Source organism: Zonotrichia albicollis, chromosome 3 (genome assembly GCF_047830755.1).
Source record: "Zonotrichia albicollis isolate bZonAlb1 chromosome 3, bZonAlb1.hap1, whole genome shotgun sequence".
NCBI classification, from domain to species: Eukaryota; Metazoa; Chordata; class Aves; order Passeriformes; family Passerellidae; genus Zonotrichia; species Zonotrichia albicollis.
In genome coordinates, this window is record NC_133821.1 from 44943842 (window position 1) to 44964431 (window position 20590).

A 20590-nucleotide genomic window follows, 5' to 3' on the forward strand; every position below is an offset into this window, starting at 1 on the left:
GGCTTGAAGCAACAGTGTTTGTGTTTTGTGGGTAGTGCTTCATCCTTGCTTGTATTACTTTAGTAGTGCTTGCAGTGTTGATAAGTTGCTTGTTTGCTGTGATCTGATTGGACAGAAACAAAGGGTAAAACTCACAAAAAAACCCTGAAGTTGAAGTATATTCATCTTCACTACCAGAATGTGTGATCACATGCTATTTGTTTGCTTAATTCAGAGTGCAGATGGTAAGGTAAACAGATAGAATAGTGTTTATTATGTTAGTTGATGTAAAATCATGTTTTATTTTTATTTTTAAATTATCAGTTTAACAATTTGGTTTGCCTAGGTTCTAGTTAATTTTTACTGAGGATGTGCTTCATACAATGTACCTAAAAGTGAAATTTGGATAAAAGGGAGCAAGTGAAGTCTTGTGCCCTGTAAGAAGACAAAAGATGTGGTTTGGAGGGATATTTCAATGGTTTTAAATCCCTACAAGTTTGATCATTAGAGTTCTATTTGAGTAATATTCTATGCCATCTAACCAACTTTGAAGTATTGACAGCATATTTTTTTTATTATTTTTGTCTGTCATTTTTCATGGATTTTGTAGAAATTTAAGGTAATATAGAGTTGAATTCCATGTGCCATTCTAAACACACTTTTTGCCTGTTGCTTATAGTAACAGATATTTGGAAGTTTTTGAGTGATGTAAAGATCCTTCTGTAGTTGAATTAAGCGTGAGGCTCTTGAAGCTGTTAGTTTAATAAAGTAATTTTTTTCTATGAATTGAACTCATAAGTGTTGTCTGCTTTGTGGAATTTCTCCCTTCCTTAAGTCAGAATAGGCAAGTCCTTTATTACATTAGATGAAAGGATAAAGCAAACCAGACAATAATGCCAAATATTTCATCCTGCTTGCTAGAGGGAGGTGAGATTGCAGACTATCTAATTCAATTGCCATCCAGTCAAGCAGGTTACATTGATAGTACATAGAAAGCGAAAATTAAATCATGCTGATTACAGCTGTCCCTTGAAAGTGCTCAGAGTTGTTGGTTTTTTAGGGTTTGTTTTTTGGTTTTTTGAGGTGTTGGTACATCACCTGTGTTGCATCACACATACCTTTAATTTGCATGACCCCACTGATGGGGGTGTTGGACACTGCTGGTGAGAGTGGGATGTCTGATCACACCCATGTGTTACCGCTCTGTCATCACACCCCTGATGCCTTCCAATGTTGGAAGAGGTTGGGGCTACCCGCTGTGGATGATGGGTTTTCTACCTTGAGCCTTGTTTTCATCCTGGGTCTAAATTATGTCTCTTACTCTGTTGGAAGCTGTCCTGTAACACAGTCTGAAAGCCAAAGTGACTGCTGGTGTGTTTCAGGTCAACCCAAGGGGACTTGGTGGCTTTGGCAGTCCATTGACAACCTTGGGTTGTGCTGACTGTCAGGGGACTTGTAATTTCTTCCATTTGATTTGGTGGTGGCTCCCCGTTTTTGACATGGTTTAGGGTGTGTTAGTTGTGTGGCTAAATCTTGCTTTGATGGTCTTCACACACCTGGTCTCTACTGGATGACTGATCACCCACGTTAGAGTCATTAAATTTGATGTATCTAGAATGACAGGAGGGTATTTGTTTTCTACAGTTGATATACAGAACTTGGCAGCTTGTTGTTCCTAAAGATAGATGGCTGTAATAGCCAGTGCAGCACTATTCAATTCTAATGCTATTTATGTTTTTTTACCAGTCTGTCTTCTCCCATTTCAGAGAGACTTTCTGTAGGGGCACAGATTTCTGTCACAAGTGCCTTCCTGTGTGTTTAGTGTAGCTTCAGTATTTTGGTTGTAGAGTGTTATGTGATACATAAGTCAAATATCTGTCATCATTATCCTCTTTGGAAGGTATTGATATTCCTCTATTCTGCCTGTGTAGGTACAGTCTTCAATGGACACCTTTTGGAATATTTAACTCCTTGGAGGAGATGGTGCTTTTTGCTTCAGGCTTATGTTACAGGGTAGCATTTTTTTAGTAGAAACTAGTTTCCTTGAACTCCAGCTCCAGTGTTGCCTAAATAAGGCAGTGGCTGCAGTGCTGTTTGTTTGGTAGGTTTATGTCAGTGTTGTGTCATGAAAGTGAAATAATGAATGAGAATCTGTGAACTTTCTGTCAGTGTCTGGAAAAATAGGGAGAAAATATTTAAATGGAAGATGATGGTATCCTGTAATTCCCTGGAATAATATTTAAAAGCTCAATTTATTTTTGATATCCCAGAGGAGCCTACAGCTATACTGTTTCTAAAGAAAGGTGATATATATTTTCCTTTTGAAATTTTATGTGCAATACTAAAATGACACGTTGATAGGTAATGTGATGGGAGAACTCTTGAATTGAAGCTGGACAACAGCTGGATTACATTTTTTCTTTGGCTGGAGTTCCTGAATATATGGAACTAGCTAAGCATTGGTAATTGTAATAGAACCCTGGTGTCAGATTGTAGCATTAAAGCAAGAACTCCTGCACCAGCCAATTGATGTTATTATGGTTGCTCACTAGAAAGTTTTTTTTTTTTTTGTTAAGCTCAGAAATGTTTTCCAAAGCTCAGCTGGTTATCTAATATCTCAAAGTCTATGAATACTAATTTTGTGTCCTAAGCTTCCTGTATGTTCTTTGCATGCACTGGGCAGGCAGTAGACCATTCTGCTCCTCCTTTGGTACTGCTGTGTCCACTAAAGTAGTGCACAGCCCTGCCAAAAGGATTTTCCTTACCTGTCTGGAGAGGAAGGCTTGTGAGGGTAACTTCTTGGAAGTTGCAGGACTTGTGGTTGTTTGTAGGCTGTTCTTGTGTGACTGACATTTTTTTGTTTTACTCTGTCTCTTCAAAGCCTTCAATTTAAAATGAAGTAAACTTTGTGTACACATACTAATCTTGAGTTTAGCTTTTCATAAATGCCTGTAACTAAAAAGTTTTCATTCCAAACTACATCTTGTTGAACCTAAATGTTATTAAGCCATTACTTTAACTATGAAGTGTAAGGATACTGTTCAGGAAAGCTAAGCAGTGAGTGATGAAGAGCAGGAAGAAGAAAGGAACAAAACAGAAAGATGAGGGAGAGATCTGTAACAGGTAAAGAAGCCTAAGGAAGGAGATGTTCATGCTTGTTGGTTGTACCATCTGCAGACTCTGAATGGCACTTCTTCCTCCAGCCAGGTTATTTATGACCTTAATTGTGTACATTTTCAGCAGAATTTGTCTGCTTTTGCAATATATGCTTTCATAGTACCAGAGAACATGGTTTTGCTTTTCTACTTGGCATCTCTTTTCTTGCAGTTTCTTTGTAGTGTTATGTCTTGTGGGGGGAGCAGAAGGGAAAAAAAGCAGGAGGGAACGAGAGAGCTTGACAGTGTATGCATTGCATCCTTGCAGACCATGGTTGGTTCTTAAAACAAGAGGGGTGTGTGTGGAATAAAGATGGGAGAGGTACCCAAAGGTATGGCCTAGAGGTTTTTAACTAGTGGGAAAAGCAGGAGTGGAGCTGGACTACAGAGAACGAGTGTCCTTAACTTTTCCTTGGTGTTTGCTGCCTTATACCTCTTTGACTTGTGGTTTGGCTGTTTCTCATTACTTCTCTCATTACTTTCTCCTTAATCTTTGGCTTTATAAATACTGTATTCAGATGTTTCTGTTAATCTTCCTGAAGAACACTATTTGCATGACAATTTTATTGACTTAATTTCAAGGCAATTAAATATCTAAATAGAGGTGTCAAATGGCATCGTTGTAATGTGTAAATGGTGTCCTGCTTGAAGTTTGAAGGTTTCTGTAAAATGTTGACTAGCTGTTACTACTTAATTGGAACATTTATTATGCAGAGAAGTGAGGACTCCTTGCATCTGGTCAAAAGTAACACCTTGAGAGGGACATTCAGAAATGTGTTATCAACATGAATATTTATTAAATTAAATTGAGTTAATCCTGAACATTGTGTTTAACAGTAACTGCAATCACTAGACTGGAAAGATTGTAATTAACTCAGCCAGAGAGAGTGAGTTTTAAAGCTGTTTTCAGTCATGCTCATACTAACAGAGTTTTCTTACACATTTGCTGAATGTGTAGAATAGATAGAAATATTCCTTTTATCTTTAACTATAACAAAGCCAAACTTGACATTTCTGTGTTCAACATACATAAATTTTCTCGGTTCATTTTTGGTTTTTGTTTGTTTATTTTGTCCTTTTTCCTCCCTCCCCCTCTGTTCTACTATGTAGAGAAGCTGCAGGCAGTTTTGCAAATTTCCAAGCCGCAAATGGAGGTCTATAATGACAGTACTAACCTGGCATGCCGCAATGGACATCTCCAGTCAGGTGGGTTTGGTTTTACCAGCACCTCTTGAGGGGATGTCTCTCAATTCCTGGTGTGTTACAAGGCAAAATAATGCAATGCTGTATTCTGGCCCCACCAACTTTAAAATAAAATTATTTATATTTCTGTTTTTAAAGGCTTTGTGTAAAATACATTCCATCCTTTCCATAGCTTTGACAACACTGTTTTATTTTGTATTCCGTTTTCTCTTAAATGACTGTCCTAGAATTCAAATCTATTTACTAAGGCAAGATTTTAGAAAATAATTCTCATGTAATATTGTTCAAGGAATTTCATTAAACCTGTTTTAGAAAAAGTCAGTGTTGGATATATAGGTTATATGTTGTGCCTACATTAATTAGCTCTTCCTTTAAGATATTGTGAATATGCATTGAGCAACTTAAAAATTTTGGGCGTTTTTTACATCAAGAAAGTGAGATGCAATTGAAATAAGGGGAGAATGACAGCAGCTCTTGCATTTTGTCAAAGAATGTTGTTTTAATCCTTTCCCAGAAGACTGAACCAAACTTACTAATATGGCAGAAATGAACTTTTTGTGTCCATAAACAAGGTGTAAAGTTGTGCAAGTCCAGGGGTTACCCAAAGTATGGAATGTTTGCAGCTGTGGGATCCCTGATATAGTACCATGAAAGTCTGGTTATTAGCAGGCATCTGGATTTCTTAAATGGTTGGTGCCTATGCTCTTGTGTTTGCTTTTTCTGTCTTTTTGGGGTGTGGGGTGAGGGAGTGATTTCTATAAGTAATACACTTTTTTTCTTAAAAGCAATGTAAATAGGTGGCTATGCTTTAATCTGCTAATCATCTTGCTGTTGTTTTTCCTTTATACATGTAAAACAATATTTTCATATGGACAGCTCTAATAATTTAAAAACACCAAGTAGATGACAGGGTTTCGTAGAAAACTACAAAATCAGTTTGCAGGCTACTTCAGATAAGAGGGCTGTTGTCTCTGTCTGAGAAGGTAGAGGTACTTCTGAGGTATTGAGCCACAGGGCTCTGGCATAAGCTTAGTTTTCTATCTGTGGCAAGTGTTGACCTGCCCTGTTGCCTAATCAGGTTGGGCTTTTTAAATGTTCAGGATTTTATGAAGTATGATACATGGTCATTATTAGTTTTAACATAAACAAAGTACCTTTTTGCCCATCATTTGGTTTAAAACTACATTGCTTTAATTGATTTGCCTTTAAAGGCCAAAGTCTTTACAGATGTTTTTGCTTCATAATTTCGAGTAAGGTACTATTCTCACAGCTATGTTGCACATTTTTTCTATTTCCAAAGTGTTACTGATTTGAGATTCTTCCTTCTCTCAAGATACTATTTGTGTCAGCCTTCCTGCCCAATTTACTTGATTCTAACACAAGTGATTGTCCATTCCTGTCTTCAGCATTTGTAGTTTCCAAACTTACATGAATAGGTAGAGATTTTTCTTGGAAGTTTATCTTCCAGTTTTATGCTGAGGTTTTTGAGGACATGGCAGTAGTATCACCTCCCCTTCAGTTGCAGAGGGCTATGCAGAACTTGTCTGAAGAGTAATAACAAGTAGCCTTGAACCCAGCCTGTACTTGGAAATAATATTAATTTATTATTCATCCTTCTTCTTCTCATAGCGGTTTTAAATTAGATGTAAAACAATTTACCTGTATTTTCCCCCCTCAAATGTGGTTGTTTTCCTTTTCATTATGGATTGTAGTTTTCTTTTTTTTAAACAAGCTAGGGAAAGAGGTTATGCCAGTCTTGCCAAAAGCAGAGTTTGAGTTTTATGAACTCATTTACTTTTCACACAATACTTAGTGTTAAAGTAATTCCAGTGTGTAACATTTGATGTGTAAATGCCAGCATGAGGGATCGCCAGACAGAGCATTACATTTCTATTTCCTCAACATGAATACTGTGCAGCTAGCTAGTATTTTATCTCATTTTTCACATGGAAGGAGTTGCTGGCATGTCTTTAATAGTAGGCATATACTGGCAGTGTTTGTCATGGTGCAGAAGTTCTGTTTTTAATACTGAAGTTTTTGAAAGGAGTTCCCTGAGTGGAAGAACAAGTAGTGATAATATTGTTTTTAACAGCATAATTTGACAAAAGCAGATCTTTGACTAATTTGGATCTGTCAGTTCAGAAAGGAAAGCAGCTGTAACTCCTGGCTTGTGTAGCAGTGCTACCACTGAAAACATGCAGCATGTCTTTCTTAGTTCCTGGAGCTTTCTGTTAAATAGCTTTAATTACTTGCATCTACCTATTTGAAAAATCTGAATTGAATTTTTGAAGAATTGCGATTTTGGGGGCTGTTGTGAATGCTGATCCTGAATAACAATCAGTCTTGCAATTGCTGCAAGTTTAAAGCAGCAATTTAAAGTTTTTTGGTTTTGTTGTTTTTTTTTAATGAAATGACATACATAAAGTTACAGATAATTTTAGACTGGTAGATTTTTTCTTCCAACTTAGTGTCCATAGACCATGTACAATAACTTGTCTTAGTCCCTTTATCTTACTTCTCAATAGGCATATGTAGGGAATTTCTGAGGAATATTCCCTGATGATTTTTAAGATGTCACAACTGAAGGCTGGAAATTGTTCTGCGGTGCTGGAATTGCTGCTCTTAATTTGAATTTAAACTTTTATTTTGGATGCTTAAGAAATTAGAGACTAGTAGAAACTTGTTTATTGACGTGCTTTAATTTGCATTAAGTGCAGAAAAAAAACCCAATGGGTTTGCTTTTTTGGAAATATAAAGGATGTTGTTATATTAGATAAATGAGCTACAGTTGAATAATTTTAAGATTGTTTTTGCATTTCCAGGTATTTAATATAATCAAGCTTCTCTTAGATTTTTTCAAACATGTTTGTACTTTATCTTTAAAGCCAGTTTAACATAATAAGTATCTATATTATATAATAACTTATAACATTTCTTTCCGTAAGGGAGTCTGAAATTGGGCACCTGTGTCTGCATCTTATCACAATTTAGCCAATAGAAAACTTCAGACAAAATTTTTCTACTTGCTTGTTTGTAGTTTGTGTTGTGTGTGTATTTGGATGGCAGATTAAAATTGCAGGGATGCTTTCAGGACCAGACAGCTATTATGTCTGTGTAATCCAGTGGTGTTAGCCTGGAGCTATGAAGTAAATTATTCTGTCCTGAATTAGAGAGTAAAATCAAACTGATTAAGCATCTATTACTGTTCTATAAGTACGTATGAAGTAGACAGTTGAACTATTCCGTGTTTCAAATACACTTGAAAAAATTCCATGGTGTCTCTTTATGATTAGAACATATTTTAGGTACTTCCTTATTGTTTTATGCAGAACAGTGAAACATTTGGCAAAATGCTGCTGGAGATATAATGAAGGCATTAAAGTCACTTGCTGTGTATTTCCAGACTTTCAGTAGATAACAAATAAAAATGGGTAAGAAATGTGTTTGGGGGGTTTTTTCAGCAAAATATGTGTCTTGCATAGTGGAACAGTAGGAGCTTTCTGATGTGTGATGTTCACTTAAACACCTCATGCTTTAGAAATAGATAAGCTTTATAGAAACTGTAATTCTGAACGATTTGATAACATTTTTATTTGTTACTTCAATGAAAATTTGTATATAAAATGAAACTTCCCTCTCGAGTTGACATTCAGCAAACAGCTCTGTTCAGGAGTTGTTCATCAGTGCTTCTTTATATGCTGCCCATGAGGACTGACAAAAACCATGTAAACCTACAGGTTTTGGGTCCTGGAGGTGCAGTTAGAGTAAATCATAATTTGAATTAAACCTTGTCTCTTTTCCCTTCTTTCCTCTCATCTGTTTCCAGCTTCCTGAAATGCTCCTTACCTGTGCAATTTTATGACCTTCAAAATTGCAGTATCTGTGTATTGTTCTCAATGTGTGGGAGTGGTTCTGAGAGAGTGGGGTAGTTGAGCAGCATGTTAGGGTGAAGGACATGGAGAAAAACTAATTTTGGCTTTTGAAGCCTTCCCATGTTGACTTCCAGCCAGCTGTGCAAATGAGGTTGAGGTGGGCTAAAAAAAACCCAACCAAACCGAATGCCACCTTTTGATTAAATTGAACCAGTCGAAGTGCTGAGTAGCTAGATGTGTTAGCAGATTCATATGCTGCTTTTTGAACTTGAAAGCTACTAAATATACCTCATTTTAAAGAGTTTTTGACTTGGAAATTCCTGTGCAGGAATAACTAAATAAATGGATCCAGCTCTGGAGCTGTGTGTGGTTTAGTCACAGTAGCCAGTTTTGGTGGTTTTTCTTGTTTATTGTTTGTTCATTTGTTTTGAAGAAGAAACATATTACAGGTAAATATACTTAATTATATTAGTCAAGTTGCCTTGTTTCTTGCATATTGATACATCTGCACTGTTTATTGTGACCCCAGCAGAGTTTCTGTAACTCTAAAAAGGGATGGATTAGTGACTAAAGAAGGGCTTTAGAAACTTTTTCACTGAATTGTTAAGGCTACCTGCAGGCTGTGTAGAGATTAGGTCCTGTAGTACGTTTAAAGAGGCTGAGAACATAGCAGTAATTAGTTGATCCTTCCATAATACTGTTTGACTGAAGTATTCTTTGAGTTTTTTAAACACAACATTTAAAATTATGAGGTTTATTACTTAAAGTATTGTTCATTAAACTGCAATGTTTTAAGTTAAAAATTCTTCTTAGAGTCACTAATTTCCTTAAAAATCAGAGTTCTTTGGCCTGTTCCTTAAGACTAGCAGGTCAAATTGAGTTGCAAATTTCTACCATCTATTTTGAGCTTCCTTACCTCTGATGCCCTATTTGTCTTTTCTAATCAAAAGGCTCCTTAATCATTTTAAAAGGATGTGAAATAAGACAGTATTTATAGTTTCCATTGCAAACAACTGTACTGTACTAGACAGTTTCCAGTAGTGTATTCCCACCACATAAAGTACCCTAATCTCAAGCTATGCTCTAATCATTAACCAGCCTGACCAACCTGCCTGCTTGCTGTGTCACCTTCTTACCTCTTAATCTCTGATTTGATGTTTTGCACTTGTAATTCCTGTGCCACGGAACTTTATTTTACCATGTATCCCATATGGAGAATGTAGACATCAAGTGCTATTTTGTTTACTCTGAACCAGAATGACTTTTTGTAGTTTGATGGCCTGTGGCCAATATTTCAAGTTTATCTGTCACCTAATTTGAGACTTTTCTGCTTCATCATGGAGATGAATAAGTAGTGTGAGTGGGATGTCTCGTGATGTTTAAATGTAGTTTAAGACTTAATTTTTAATGTAGGAAGGTAAGCTGCTTCAGACTGGTCCATTCAGAATTTACTTACACCTCAGGATTGCTAAAGTGGAAGCAAGTTGAAAGAAGAAACACCTGACAGTCACTTGCAAGTATAACTGCTACTGTAATTTTTCCAGATTAAAATGCCTTGGTGAAGTTTCTGTGTGGAAGGTGCTAGATAATGTTAACTGGCATCCAATTAACTAGCCTGCTAACATCACTGAAAGAATCAATACTCAGAATCTAAAGGCTTGAAATTTGGGGGATAGTGTGATGGTTATTTTTCAGAGTTCTTGGGAATGAAGACAGCAGAGGACTTTGCATCATAGGGAGCAGATGGTGTTCTTCCCTTGATAATGGGACTAAGTTATCTCAGGCTTTTCTAAGATGGCTAACTAGGGTTAATTTTGAGAGCTAAAAATTAGATTTTTATCTGTAGGTGAAAACAGCAGTCAATATCCCCTTAAAAACACTAAATCTCTTTAGAAATGTGTGTTGTTCTTCTATAATGCAGTATTATATGTTTCAACAATTCTGTCTTCTACTTGCAGTTGGTGGTAAAGTATGACTGCTGCAAATGTTCATACAACACTGGTTTTCTTTATAGAAAGTGGAGCAGTTCCAAAAAAGAAGGACCCCCTAACACACACGAGTAATTCCCTTCCTCGTTCAAAGACTGTTGCAAAAACTGGATCCACAGGCCTTTCAGGTCACCACAGAACGCCCAGCTACAGTGGGGTATCATCATCTGTGTCTAGACCAGCACCTAATCCTACACCTTCAGCTCACAAGGTATAGTGAGGATAAATATGCAAGTATGCACTTGAAAAATCAAGTGTAAATTCCAGAAGCAGCTTTGGATTTAATGCCTTAATTGCAATATTGTAGCAGTAGAAAGTTTTTGAAAAAACTGAAACTCCAAATTTTTAGACAGGCCTCTTGAGGTATGCTGCAGAGTGAATTTTAGAAATTGGAGGGCATCAGGTGGGTGCATGGGAAAAGGATTTTAAGTATAATCACAGTAATAAATACTACTTGTTTTATAAATTGCATGGGAAGTGAGTGAAAGTTACCTAGAAGAAAAATAAATCTTACTTCACTTCTAGTATGTAAAAGATAGAGGGGGAAACCGCTTATTCCAGAACTACAAGATTTTTCCCCCTACATGTTCTTCTCTTCCAAAGCATGCATGCACACACAGGTTGTTTTGCACCACATTGAAAAGCAAATTATGCTTAGGCTGGGACTGAAGCACAGAAGTCCTACAGTAAGAATACAGAAAATTATAGCATTTCTTTTGACCTATCTTTTTCCCTTCCATCCTTGTTACCCAGTAAAGTGGAATAAAGAGCAGAATGGACTGAACCTAACTGTTCTGCTAAAGCATTGTTGCTGCTATAATATGAAGACTTTTAAGTGGCCTGTAACAAAGTACAACAGTAGTAGGAATTCTTGCTTATGGGTATTGAGAACCTGAGATGGTTTGTGATACTTATTTCCAGAGTATGCTGGGGGAAAATACTGTAGTTAAATAAACGAATTATCAAAGAAAAAAACCTCAAACCAAAGATAGTTCACCACTGGACTCTAAGATTGCCTACTCATGGCTGACTAATATGACAGTATGATTTGTAGCAAAATACAGCAGTAGAATATTGGATATTTGTGAACATGCTTTTTACTGTAGCGAATGAAATGTAGGTCTTACTTTGTTTAACACTACACTTTCAAAGTATTAATCTGGGGGTTTTGGTTTTTTTTTCTTCCCCCTGTCCAGGCTGCTCCTAAAAATAGCAGAGCAAATAAGCCTTCTACTCCTACCACTGCTCCTCGAAAAAAGAAAGACACTAAGATATTTAGAAATGTGGACAGCAATCTGGCTAATCTTATCCTAAATGAAGTTGTTGATAGGTAAGTATGAAGAAAAGTAGGCTTCTCAATCCAGTAAATCAGTTTTTCATTCAGTACAATCTTGGTCCAATTGGAATGAAGTTAGTACTTCTACTTTGTTGGGTTTTTTTTGGGGATTTTTTGGTTGGGTTTTTATTATTGTTACTTTGGCAAAAGAATGTTTTGAAATACTTAACAATATAAGTTGTAGATTTTCTCAAAAGGGTTCTGTGTAAATAGTCAAATGCATTAAATTAGTCAGCTGCAGCTGAAAAAGAGTATCTCATTGTTAGACTAATCAGTATTCCATTTCTTTGTTAGTGGGCCAGCTGTCAAATTTGATGATATTGCAGGGCAGGAACTGGCTAAACAAGCTTTGCAAGAAATTGTTATCCTTCCTTCTCTTAGACCTGAGGTAAGCAACTGGGTATTGTTGTCAATCTGTGACAGGATGAAAGAAATGTGCTGGGCTTCACACATGAAATGATGATTCTGGAATCCTGTTTTTACTGATTATGCAGCTATGAGTAGCTGTGGGGTCCTAGTCATCTTGGAAAAGGGGAATATAGGATTTATGTGTATAATACTGCCAGGAAATTCCTTGTCTTCTGGTTAATCGATGTTGCAGAAGGTGACTGGAGCAAGAAAAAGAAAGAAACCCCCCAAAAACCCAAGCCCAAATCAAATCAGCAAACCACAAACCCCTAAAAGAAACCAAAACCACAACACCCCCACAACCCCATAAAACAAACAGCAAAAGCAAACAAACAAAAATTCTCACTGTTTGTCCGGCTGACTGTTCCAGATACTATAGCTGTGTCTCCAACACTGTGGGGCCATGTAAGGGACAAAGCCCCAAACTGGAAGAGTGAAATGGGAAATTTATCTATACAAATGAGGTTTGTATAGATAAATTAGGTTGTGACACTCTCTGTTTGGAAATATGTTACTCTTATTGTGGTCATCCTTTCTGTGAGGGTGTTGGTCAAACACTGAATATTTTATTCACAGATGGAAAGGATACAAAGAAGTGTAGTGAACAACCAAATACGCTGAGATATATAACATTTGGGGGCAGATTTCCTCTTTACTTGGCTGTATGGAAGTTGATAATTCAGGCTTTGATTTATCATAGATGGTACCTCAACTACTGTGACTGTTTAAATTCAGGCCTAGTCTGCATACTGCTAGAATATTCTGAGCTACTCTTAAGAAAAAAAAAATTGGTCATTTTCTAGAGCTGAACTTACTAAAAGTTGCAGTACCTTTGAGGAAATTGCATGCAATGGTTTCCTGTAGTGCTTTCATGAGATCCCAGCTGGAGTGCTGTGTCAGTTCTGGGCTCCCCAGCACAGGAAGGGCATGGACCTGTTGGAGCAAGTCCAGAGGAGGAACAGCCAGATGATCAGGGGACTGGAGCACCTCTCCTGTAAGGAAAGGCTGAGAATTAGAGTTGTTAAGCTTGGAGAAGAGAGGGCTCCAGGCTGACCTTATTACATTATATCAGTACCTGAAGGAGACCTAAAAGAAAAGCAGTGAGGAACTGTTTACAAGGGCAGGTAGTGACAGAACAAGGGAAAATGGCTTCAAACTGAGAGTAGGTTTAGATTTGGATATTATGAATAAGTTATTCACTGTGAGGATGATGAGACACTAGAATAGGTTGCCCAGAGAAGTTGTGGATGCCCCATCCTGGAGTTGTCCAAAGCCAGATTGGAAGGGGCTTTGAGCAGTGTGCTTTAGTGGAAAATGTTCCTGTCCATGACAGGGAAGCTGGAAGTAGATGGTCTTCAAAGTTCTTTCCAACCCAGTCCCACTTTATGATTCTGTGATTATTGAAGAAAAAATGCTGTTTGTACTTTTTGTTTGCTTGGGTGTCTCATTTGTTACGTGGACAGGTGACTGAAGTTGCCCTGTGGTTTCCCCCTTAATGCAGCTACTGGTTTTGAAGCAGCATAGGGAAGAAACCTTAAACCTGGCATAGCATCACAGAAATATGAGCTGTAAGGAGAAAAAAGCTTTGGCAACAAATGTGTGTGCTCAGATGTTATGCAAAAGGAAGATGTCATTACAGCATCTCTGTTACTACAGTGCTATAGCATGTCAAGTGTGTTGTTCAGTGACACCAACACTGTGAGCTGGGTGGGAAGGACTTGGAGATGGGAGGCTTGGAGTAGCTTTTCCAGTAACATGGAATTTTCAATAAGGTTGTCTCATATTGCAATGGGCCTGACCTTGGTGTAGGTTGAGATGTAATCAGAACAGAGAATCCCATGAATTTTTACACTTTCCTTGGAAGTAGAAAGGGTTGGTTTTATTCCTTATAAATGAGCACAATAGATGTGGCAACTGTAGGGGGTTACTTAGTAAATTAACTAGTTGAGTTCTGGTCTTAATGAGTTTTGAACTCAAATTCATATTTAACAAGCCGGTGGTATTTTTGTAGGAGAGCAAAAGTTGGGGTACATAAGCAGGAAGCATTGGTCGAAACCATTTCAGTGGTTAGATGCTAATGAAATGGTAGCAGTTCAGACCATGTTAAGGATAATTACCTTGTTAACAAAAACTTGAAAAGCTTTGTGTATCTCAGTAATAAATGTCAGTGCAGCTGAACTGTAGGTGATGATCAAGGTGAGAAAGAGTTACAGATTTGATCCGGGCTGTGTGAAAATGGTTGAACTCCCCAAGAATTATTTCAAACAAAAGAAGTCAGACAAAAAATGCACATGGTGGTAAGCCATGGAGTGTTCACTTAGTGAATAGCTGGGTAACTACTTTTAGGGATCAGAGTCAAGCACAAACAAAATGCTGTGGATGATGAAATGATAAGAGAAAACACATGTTGGTCAGTCAGGACAGAAATATAACACTGGAAATGGAGCTATTTGTTGTCATGGATATTGTGGAAAGAAATGCCTGCAGACAGTGCTGTTTACACATGGGATGTATATGAGATACCCTCCTATTGCTTTTGCTTGTTTATTGGAACTATTGGAAGCTGGAAGGGAGGGGTGAGTATGAGACCAAAAGAGAAACTCTGAAACTTTTGAGGGAAGGGGTAAAGACAAAGTGCTAGAGAAAATAGGCAAGAGTAATAACCGAAAATTATGTATTCTGTGAGAATTTGTAGACTTGCTTGCACTAGGTATGTTGGGAGCAATTTTATAGAGTAGGGAAGATTAATCTAGTGCAAAGTGAGAGAGAGATGACTGTCAGTAGCATAGAGAGAGTAGGTGGTTGTTAAGTAGTATTTTAAGTAATTTTGTTGAAACTTGTCTGCTCAAGTTTCATTTAATAAGGAAAGATTAAGGAGATCTTCCATATGGATTAGTAAGAACACTAACTCTCCTACTGTACACCTTCATTACTCCCTTTTTAACTGGAATTGATGCTTTAAACTTGATAGGCTAGTCTGTCTTGTGGAAAGTGTTTTAAACTGCTTACACAGTGCATCCAGGCACAGAACAATTACAACATAATTTAGCTGCTGCTTGGGAAACAATAGTGGTGTGCATTAGGTCAAGTTAGTAACAGAGTGTGGTTCTCTCAAAGCCTGCACTGTTGTGGCTCTCACTGCTACTGTTGCTATCAGTACTAGCCAGTGTCCTCAGTCTTAAACCATTTTCTTGCAAAGGTAAAGTAACATTATATTCAAGTCTTTGATGATAACTTATGATGATGTCCTTTTCAGTTATTTACAGGTCTGAGAGCTCCTGCACGTGGTTTATTGCTGTTTGGCCCACCAGGAAATGGGAAGACAATGTTGGTGAGAAAATCACTTCCTGCATGAGTTGGTGGGCTTAAAATGTAACCACAAGGGATGGCTTTCAGTTTGGGGCTTGGACTAGTAAACTGTACATTCTTACAGAATATATATTATGGTGTCATTTCACACATAAAAGGGCAAAGTTGTTCTTAACCGTGGATTTTATGGAGGGAATTGCTAAACTGTTCTCTCTTTAATTATTTTCATTATGACAAGTAATATTTTAAAACTTAAACCAGCAAGTCCAGGTTTCATTTTCAGAGAGAGCAAAAGGAAGTGGGTTCATTGTTTTGTGTAGCAGTGATTGATCAGAAATTATCTGCTCTCTGCTGAAACATACTAGAAGTACATTTTGGAAATGAGGAGGGAGCACTGTAGCAAACAAAGGGATTGTCTCACTTGCACACTGCTGTGCAAAGAGTGTAAGAGCTGTGGAACTGCCTAGCCAGAGCTTTTTTCCTCAGCCTGCTGTGCTAGCTGCAGGGAGCTGGAGCTCCATGGCTGTGCATCGGGCAGAGAGCATCGAGTGTCCTGACGCGGCTGCGCCGGGCACATCGTCCTGATCACATGGTGTGGCTGCAGCTGCACTCCTGCTGACACTGGAGCTGGAGCAGCTCTCAAGTGCAGGAGTGTGAATGTAGAGCAGCTCATGTAGGCTCATCTGTTATGTTTCACATACTGCAACATAATTGCTAATCACTAAAATTAGATTCTATAAGCAGGGAATCATAATTTCTTGAATATGGTGAAACTGTTAAAGGAGAATGAGCATTCCAAGTGATTATTTTCCCTAGATTTCCTCTGAAAACAGCTTTTGCATAGATAAAGAAGGGGAAAAAACACAGTATTTTTTAATGTGATTTGATCCAACCAATGCCTTAAATTACCACCCTAAATTAGTAATAACTGGCTTAGATCTCTATTCAGGATAAATTGAAAGGAACTGGAGGCTTTTATTCTTCCACAGCAAGTTGTAGTTGGCTATGGAGCTAAGGGGATTGGAAAAGTCTATGGGAGTCTGGAAATTTCTCCATTGTTTTGCATAGCCATTCTCATTTATAAGTGACCTGGACAGAAGTTTTGTATTCCATTTACAAGGTGCTCCCTTTGAAGAAATAGTGGTTTTCAAAACTGTCCATCAGGACATGAGTGGTCACTGCAGATGCAGAGAACTATCTTCAATATGATAGCTTTTAAAAGTACTTTTGTTTTTCCCTCCTTTCCTAGGCCAAAGCAGTTGCTGCAGAATCAAATGCTACTTTCTTTAACATCAGTGCAGCGAGTCTGACTTCAAAATATGTAAGTAGTGGCTGTAAAATATATTGATTTGAAAACACCCATGCTTTAATTAGCGCTTAAGAAACCCAGAGACTTCTGATGAGTCCTTGGTGAACTGTTAGCCTATAATGAACATAGTTTTTAAAGTGACTAGGGAAGTAAAAAAAATTTGGTTTGTGCTTGTGATAAAGCAGTGTCAAAGGTTTTTTCAGCTTGGCAATGGCAGTAATGCAGATGAGTGGTTGTGGGATTTTCCATCCTTAAAAAGTGAATTAGTTTGGTCCCAGCTCTTTTTCACTCTGGTACATTAGGCACCAAAATCTGTTGACAGTTAACTCAGTTGTGATCATAAGAGAAGTTGTAGTGTTTCTTTAAAGATGTAAACAATTTCATTGTATGTACTGAACCAGTGATAATCTGAATATGTATAAATGGACTGAGTGTAGGTTACTAGCAAGATTTTCTGTAGGTCTTTCTGTTAGCTGTCTTGTAGTAAAAATTTTTAACCCCCTAAAAACCAGTTTATTGTTATTTTAGGTGGGTGAAGGGGAGAAACTGGTGCGTGCACTATTTGCAGTAGCGAGAGAACTTCAACCTTCTATAATTTTTATTGGTAAGACGTTAAATTTTAACTTTTATTTACTTTCTTAAATAATCTTACTTACCAAAGATTAGTAAGTATTTAACTATTGGAATAGTTGGGTAAACTTCTTTTGGGTAATTCTGCAGCTCAGGACAACTGTCTCAGATATGACTTACTGGGCAATCAGCGCTTCATATAAAGCATGTTAGATTGCTGTTATGTTATTTAGTTGGTGGTAATAGTGGGAACAGGTGCTCTCTAAAAGACAAATACTGTACTGTCTTTACAGAGTGAGTCCATTAAACTTCAAACATGAAAATATATTTTGCTTGTCCTGAGTAGCAGTTTATCATCAGAAAGATGTTTTAATTTTTTTTCCCCCTCTCATTTGTGCTTGGCGTTACCTATTCAAAGGCCAACACATCACGCAGGTTTTTAAACTTTCCTAAGATCTGTCTCCTAAAGAATGAAGATCTGGTCTTCCTTAAAGGAGCTTTATATTAGCAAAGGAACATAGGCAAATACAAAAACTTTGATGTTGTATGCTTAGTTAAGATGTATTTCTTTGTTTTTTAGATGAAGTTGATAGCCTTTTGTGTGAAAGACGAGAAGGTGAACATGATGCTAGCAGGCGTCTAAAAACAGAGTTTTTAATAGAATTTGATGGTGTAAGTATTTAATCTTGGTATTGTTTGATTTAGCTAAATTGGGTAATTGTAATGGGTGCCAGTAAAACCTATAGGTGAATTACAAAGGGTTTGGCTGCTGGACTTTAGCTCAGCCTCCCTCCCACCCCACCATAATTGGCAAACAGCTTTTTTTGGTTGTTTTTAATTTTCTACCTGCTTATTGTGATATTCTGGAATATGCACTGATGGACTGAAAGGTAGTGATCTGGAGATGAGCTGTAATAATGTCTTGGAAGATTATGGACAGAGAAGAAAGGATAACAGATGGCAGTAGCAAAGGAACTGTGAGGACAGCTGTTCTTACAGGGCAAGAGGGACATTTGAGGGTCACAGAGAGCTGAATCCATGTTTGCAATTGCATGGCTTCATGAGTCACTTCTCTTTATTCTGGCAAAGCAAAACAAGATTAAAAGCCATTTAAATAGTTTTTGGTTTCAAAGGAATATGTGTCACAAACATGCACTGTCAAGGGGTGAGACTTGAGATATGAGGATTTCCAAGAGACTAGTTCAGGTATTATATATATATATATAAACATATATACACATATATAAAAACATATATATATACACATATATATCTCATGTATACACAGTTTTGACACATCAGAAGGATTAATTTCTGTGTTAGTACACCTTTTGTTACAACTTTACATAACTTTTTTCTTGGTATCATAAGCTAGAGAAGACAGAATTCAGTAAGAAGTATTTAATGGCATGAATGCAATATCCAGGAAGAGGAACTGGATTTCATAGTGGAACAGAGACACAAATGATATCAGAGTATTTTTCTGTTTCAGCACTGTTCTTGTAGTGAATAATTTTAGTGTGTGTTCCATTAGCACAATGGAATATTGCTACAGTGGTGAAGAAATAGTAATGAGGTACAGGAGGAGCAGGTAACAACATGGAGAGGCAGCAAGGTTGGGAAAAACTCCAAAATGTGGATGAATCAGGACAAATGATGCAATGTGACAGCGATATGCAGAGATTATTTACACACACATGCAGAGTTTTCCCTTAAAATGAAAAGGGAAAAATAAGCATCATGTAAAGTCTGCTGACTTAATATTTGAAGTGTATCTGTGTCATAGAGTATTTTTGGTGAACCTTTTGAACATGGTACGGTAGCAGTGAACCTAAATCTATAAAGAATTGAACACTAAGCAAATAATGTCTCTGATAGCCCAGAGTTTCCTCTAACGTTTGGAAGGTGTAAGTCTCCATATTCTGGGGTATAAAATGAGTGAATTGGGAAGGAAATTGCTGTGCCTTTCTGCTATTATGGTTATTTTATAGCCTGTTTTGATTACTGGATTTGTGTGAGACCTGTGTTAGATGGATCTCTGTTCTGATTTTGTGGTTCTGGCTATACTTAAGTTTGAAGTTTTGATTCTCACCCTATCAGCTTCAAAACAATATTTGGTGTAAAAACTCCAGAACAGCAGAATGTCTCTGTTTTTTTTTCAACATAATTATCTCCTGGTAACTAAACTTATGAGTGCCTTTTATAGTTTTATAGTCTCAGATTTTTCCAGAAAGCCTTTTTTGATTTTGCTTTTGTTGTTTTTTTTGGGTTTTTTTACCTTTTCCTGGTTTGACTTTACAATTATCTGAGGAATATTTTAAACCTACCTTAATGGGAAAAAACCTCAAAACATAGACATACATACATACATACATACATACATACATACATACATACATACATACATACATATATATATATATAAAGATCCCATCAGTGTGCTGAATCCATGGCAAATCTCTAACTGGTTTTGTTGTATTTCTGCTTAATGTAGAGTGTGTAAACTGAGCTGGCTTGCCTTCCCACATTATATAGGTGCAGTCTTCTGGAGAGGACAGAATACTTGTGATGGGAGCAACAAACAGGCCTCAGGAGCTTGATGATGCTGTTCTCAGGTATCAAAACATCTTTTTCTGAATATACACTAAGGTGATAGTCATTATGAAGAACAGGTTTTGCCTAGTGTCTCAGTGAAGTTTTGTAATATGTAAAAGCTGTTCAGCAATACTAACTTATTTAACCTCTCAAAGAGGGGCTCTTTTCTTTTGAGATGCATCTGCACAATCATGGTGGTCTTGGAATAGTCTGAAACAGTAGTACCTGTTGAGGTCACGTCAGTGGTTTTTAAATTAATTTAATATTTTACTTTTTTGTTATTTGGATCTTAATGGCAAAATAAAGGATAAAATTTGATCAGTATTCCAGATTGACCAGAAATCTAGTATTTCTTCTCTGTGAATATTGTCTTCTGACATCCCATGCAATTACAGATCTTGCTGTAGATTTGCCTTAGGGCTTTTTTTGTTAAAGGTACTCATACTTTATTCTCTTTTCATTCTTGATTGAGGAAAATAGATAGGTCAGCATTGCCTGAAGAAATTATTCCAAAGACTTTTTTGTGTAAAAATTAAGAGAGGCTTCATTTCATTGCTGGTAGTCAGTTGTATTTCTGCCTTTAGAGTGTTTCCTCTCTGGGAGGGGTCTTATAAATTCAGATAAGAGTAAGGTGGCACCAGTACTTTCTACATATTTTTTGTTTGGTTGTTGTTGGTTTTTCCAAAATCTCCAGTTCTGCTTCCTAGAATTTGATGCTGAAAGTGAAATTTTGTCACTTAACCAAACTACACGTTAGATTTGTATGGGATAAATAGTTACATAATAGTGTGAACAATGTATACATGTTTGGGTTTTTTTCAGACGCTTCACCAAACGGGTATATGTGTCTTTACCAAACGAGGAGG

General features: G+C 37.1%; 1 protein-coding gene across 6 annotated transcripts in view; it reads left to right on the forward strand.

Moving 5' to 3' along the window:
- SPAST (spastin) overlaps nt 1-20590 on the forward strand; it is a 38558-nt gene that overhangs the window by 7059 nt on the left and 10909 nt on the right. For 3 of the 6 annotated variants that reach the window (XM_005492666.4, XM_005492667.4, XM_074537287.1), the window contains 10 exons: nt 4245-4340; nt 10224-10408; nt 11394-11527; nt 11828-11921; nt 15198-15272; nt 16500-16571; nt 17088-17163; nt 17710-17801; nt 19665-19744; nt 20547-20589. In XM_005492666.4, coding sequence (XP_005492723.1) covers nt 4245-4340; nt 10224-10408; nt 11394-11527; nt 11828-11921; nt 15198-15272; nt 16500-16571; nt 17088-17163; nt 17710-17801; nt 19665-19744; nt 20547-20589 — 947 coding nt within the window. The remainder of the gene's footprint in view (nt 1-4244; nt 4341-10223; nt 10409-11393; nt 11528-11827; nt 11922-15197; nt 15273-16499; nt 16572-17087; nt 17164-17709; nt 17802-19664; nt 19745-20546; nt 20590) is intronic. The other 3 variants (XM_014271098.3, XM_005492669.4, XM_005492671.4) reach the window with 1 other exon arrangement.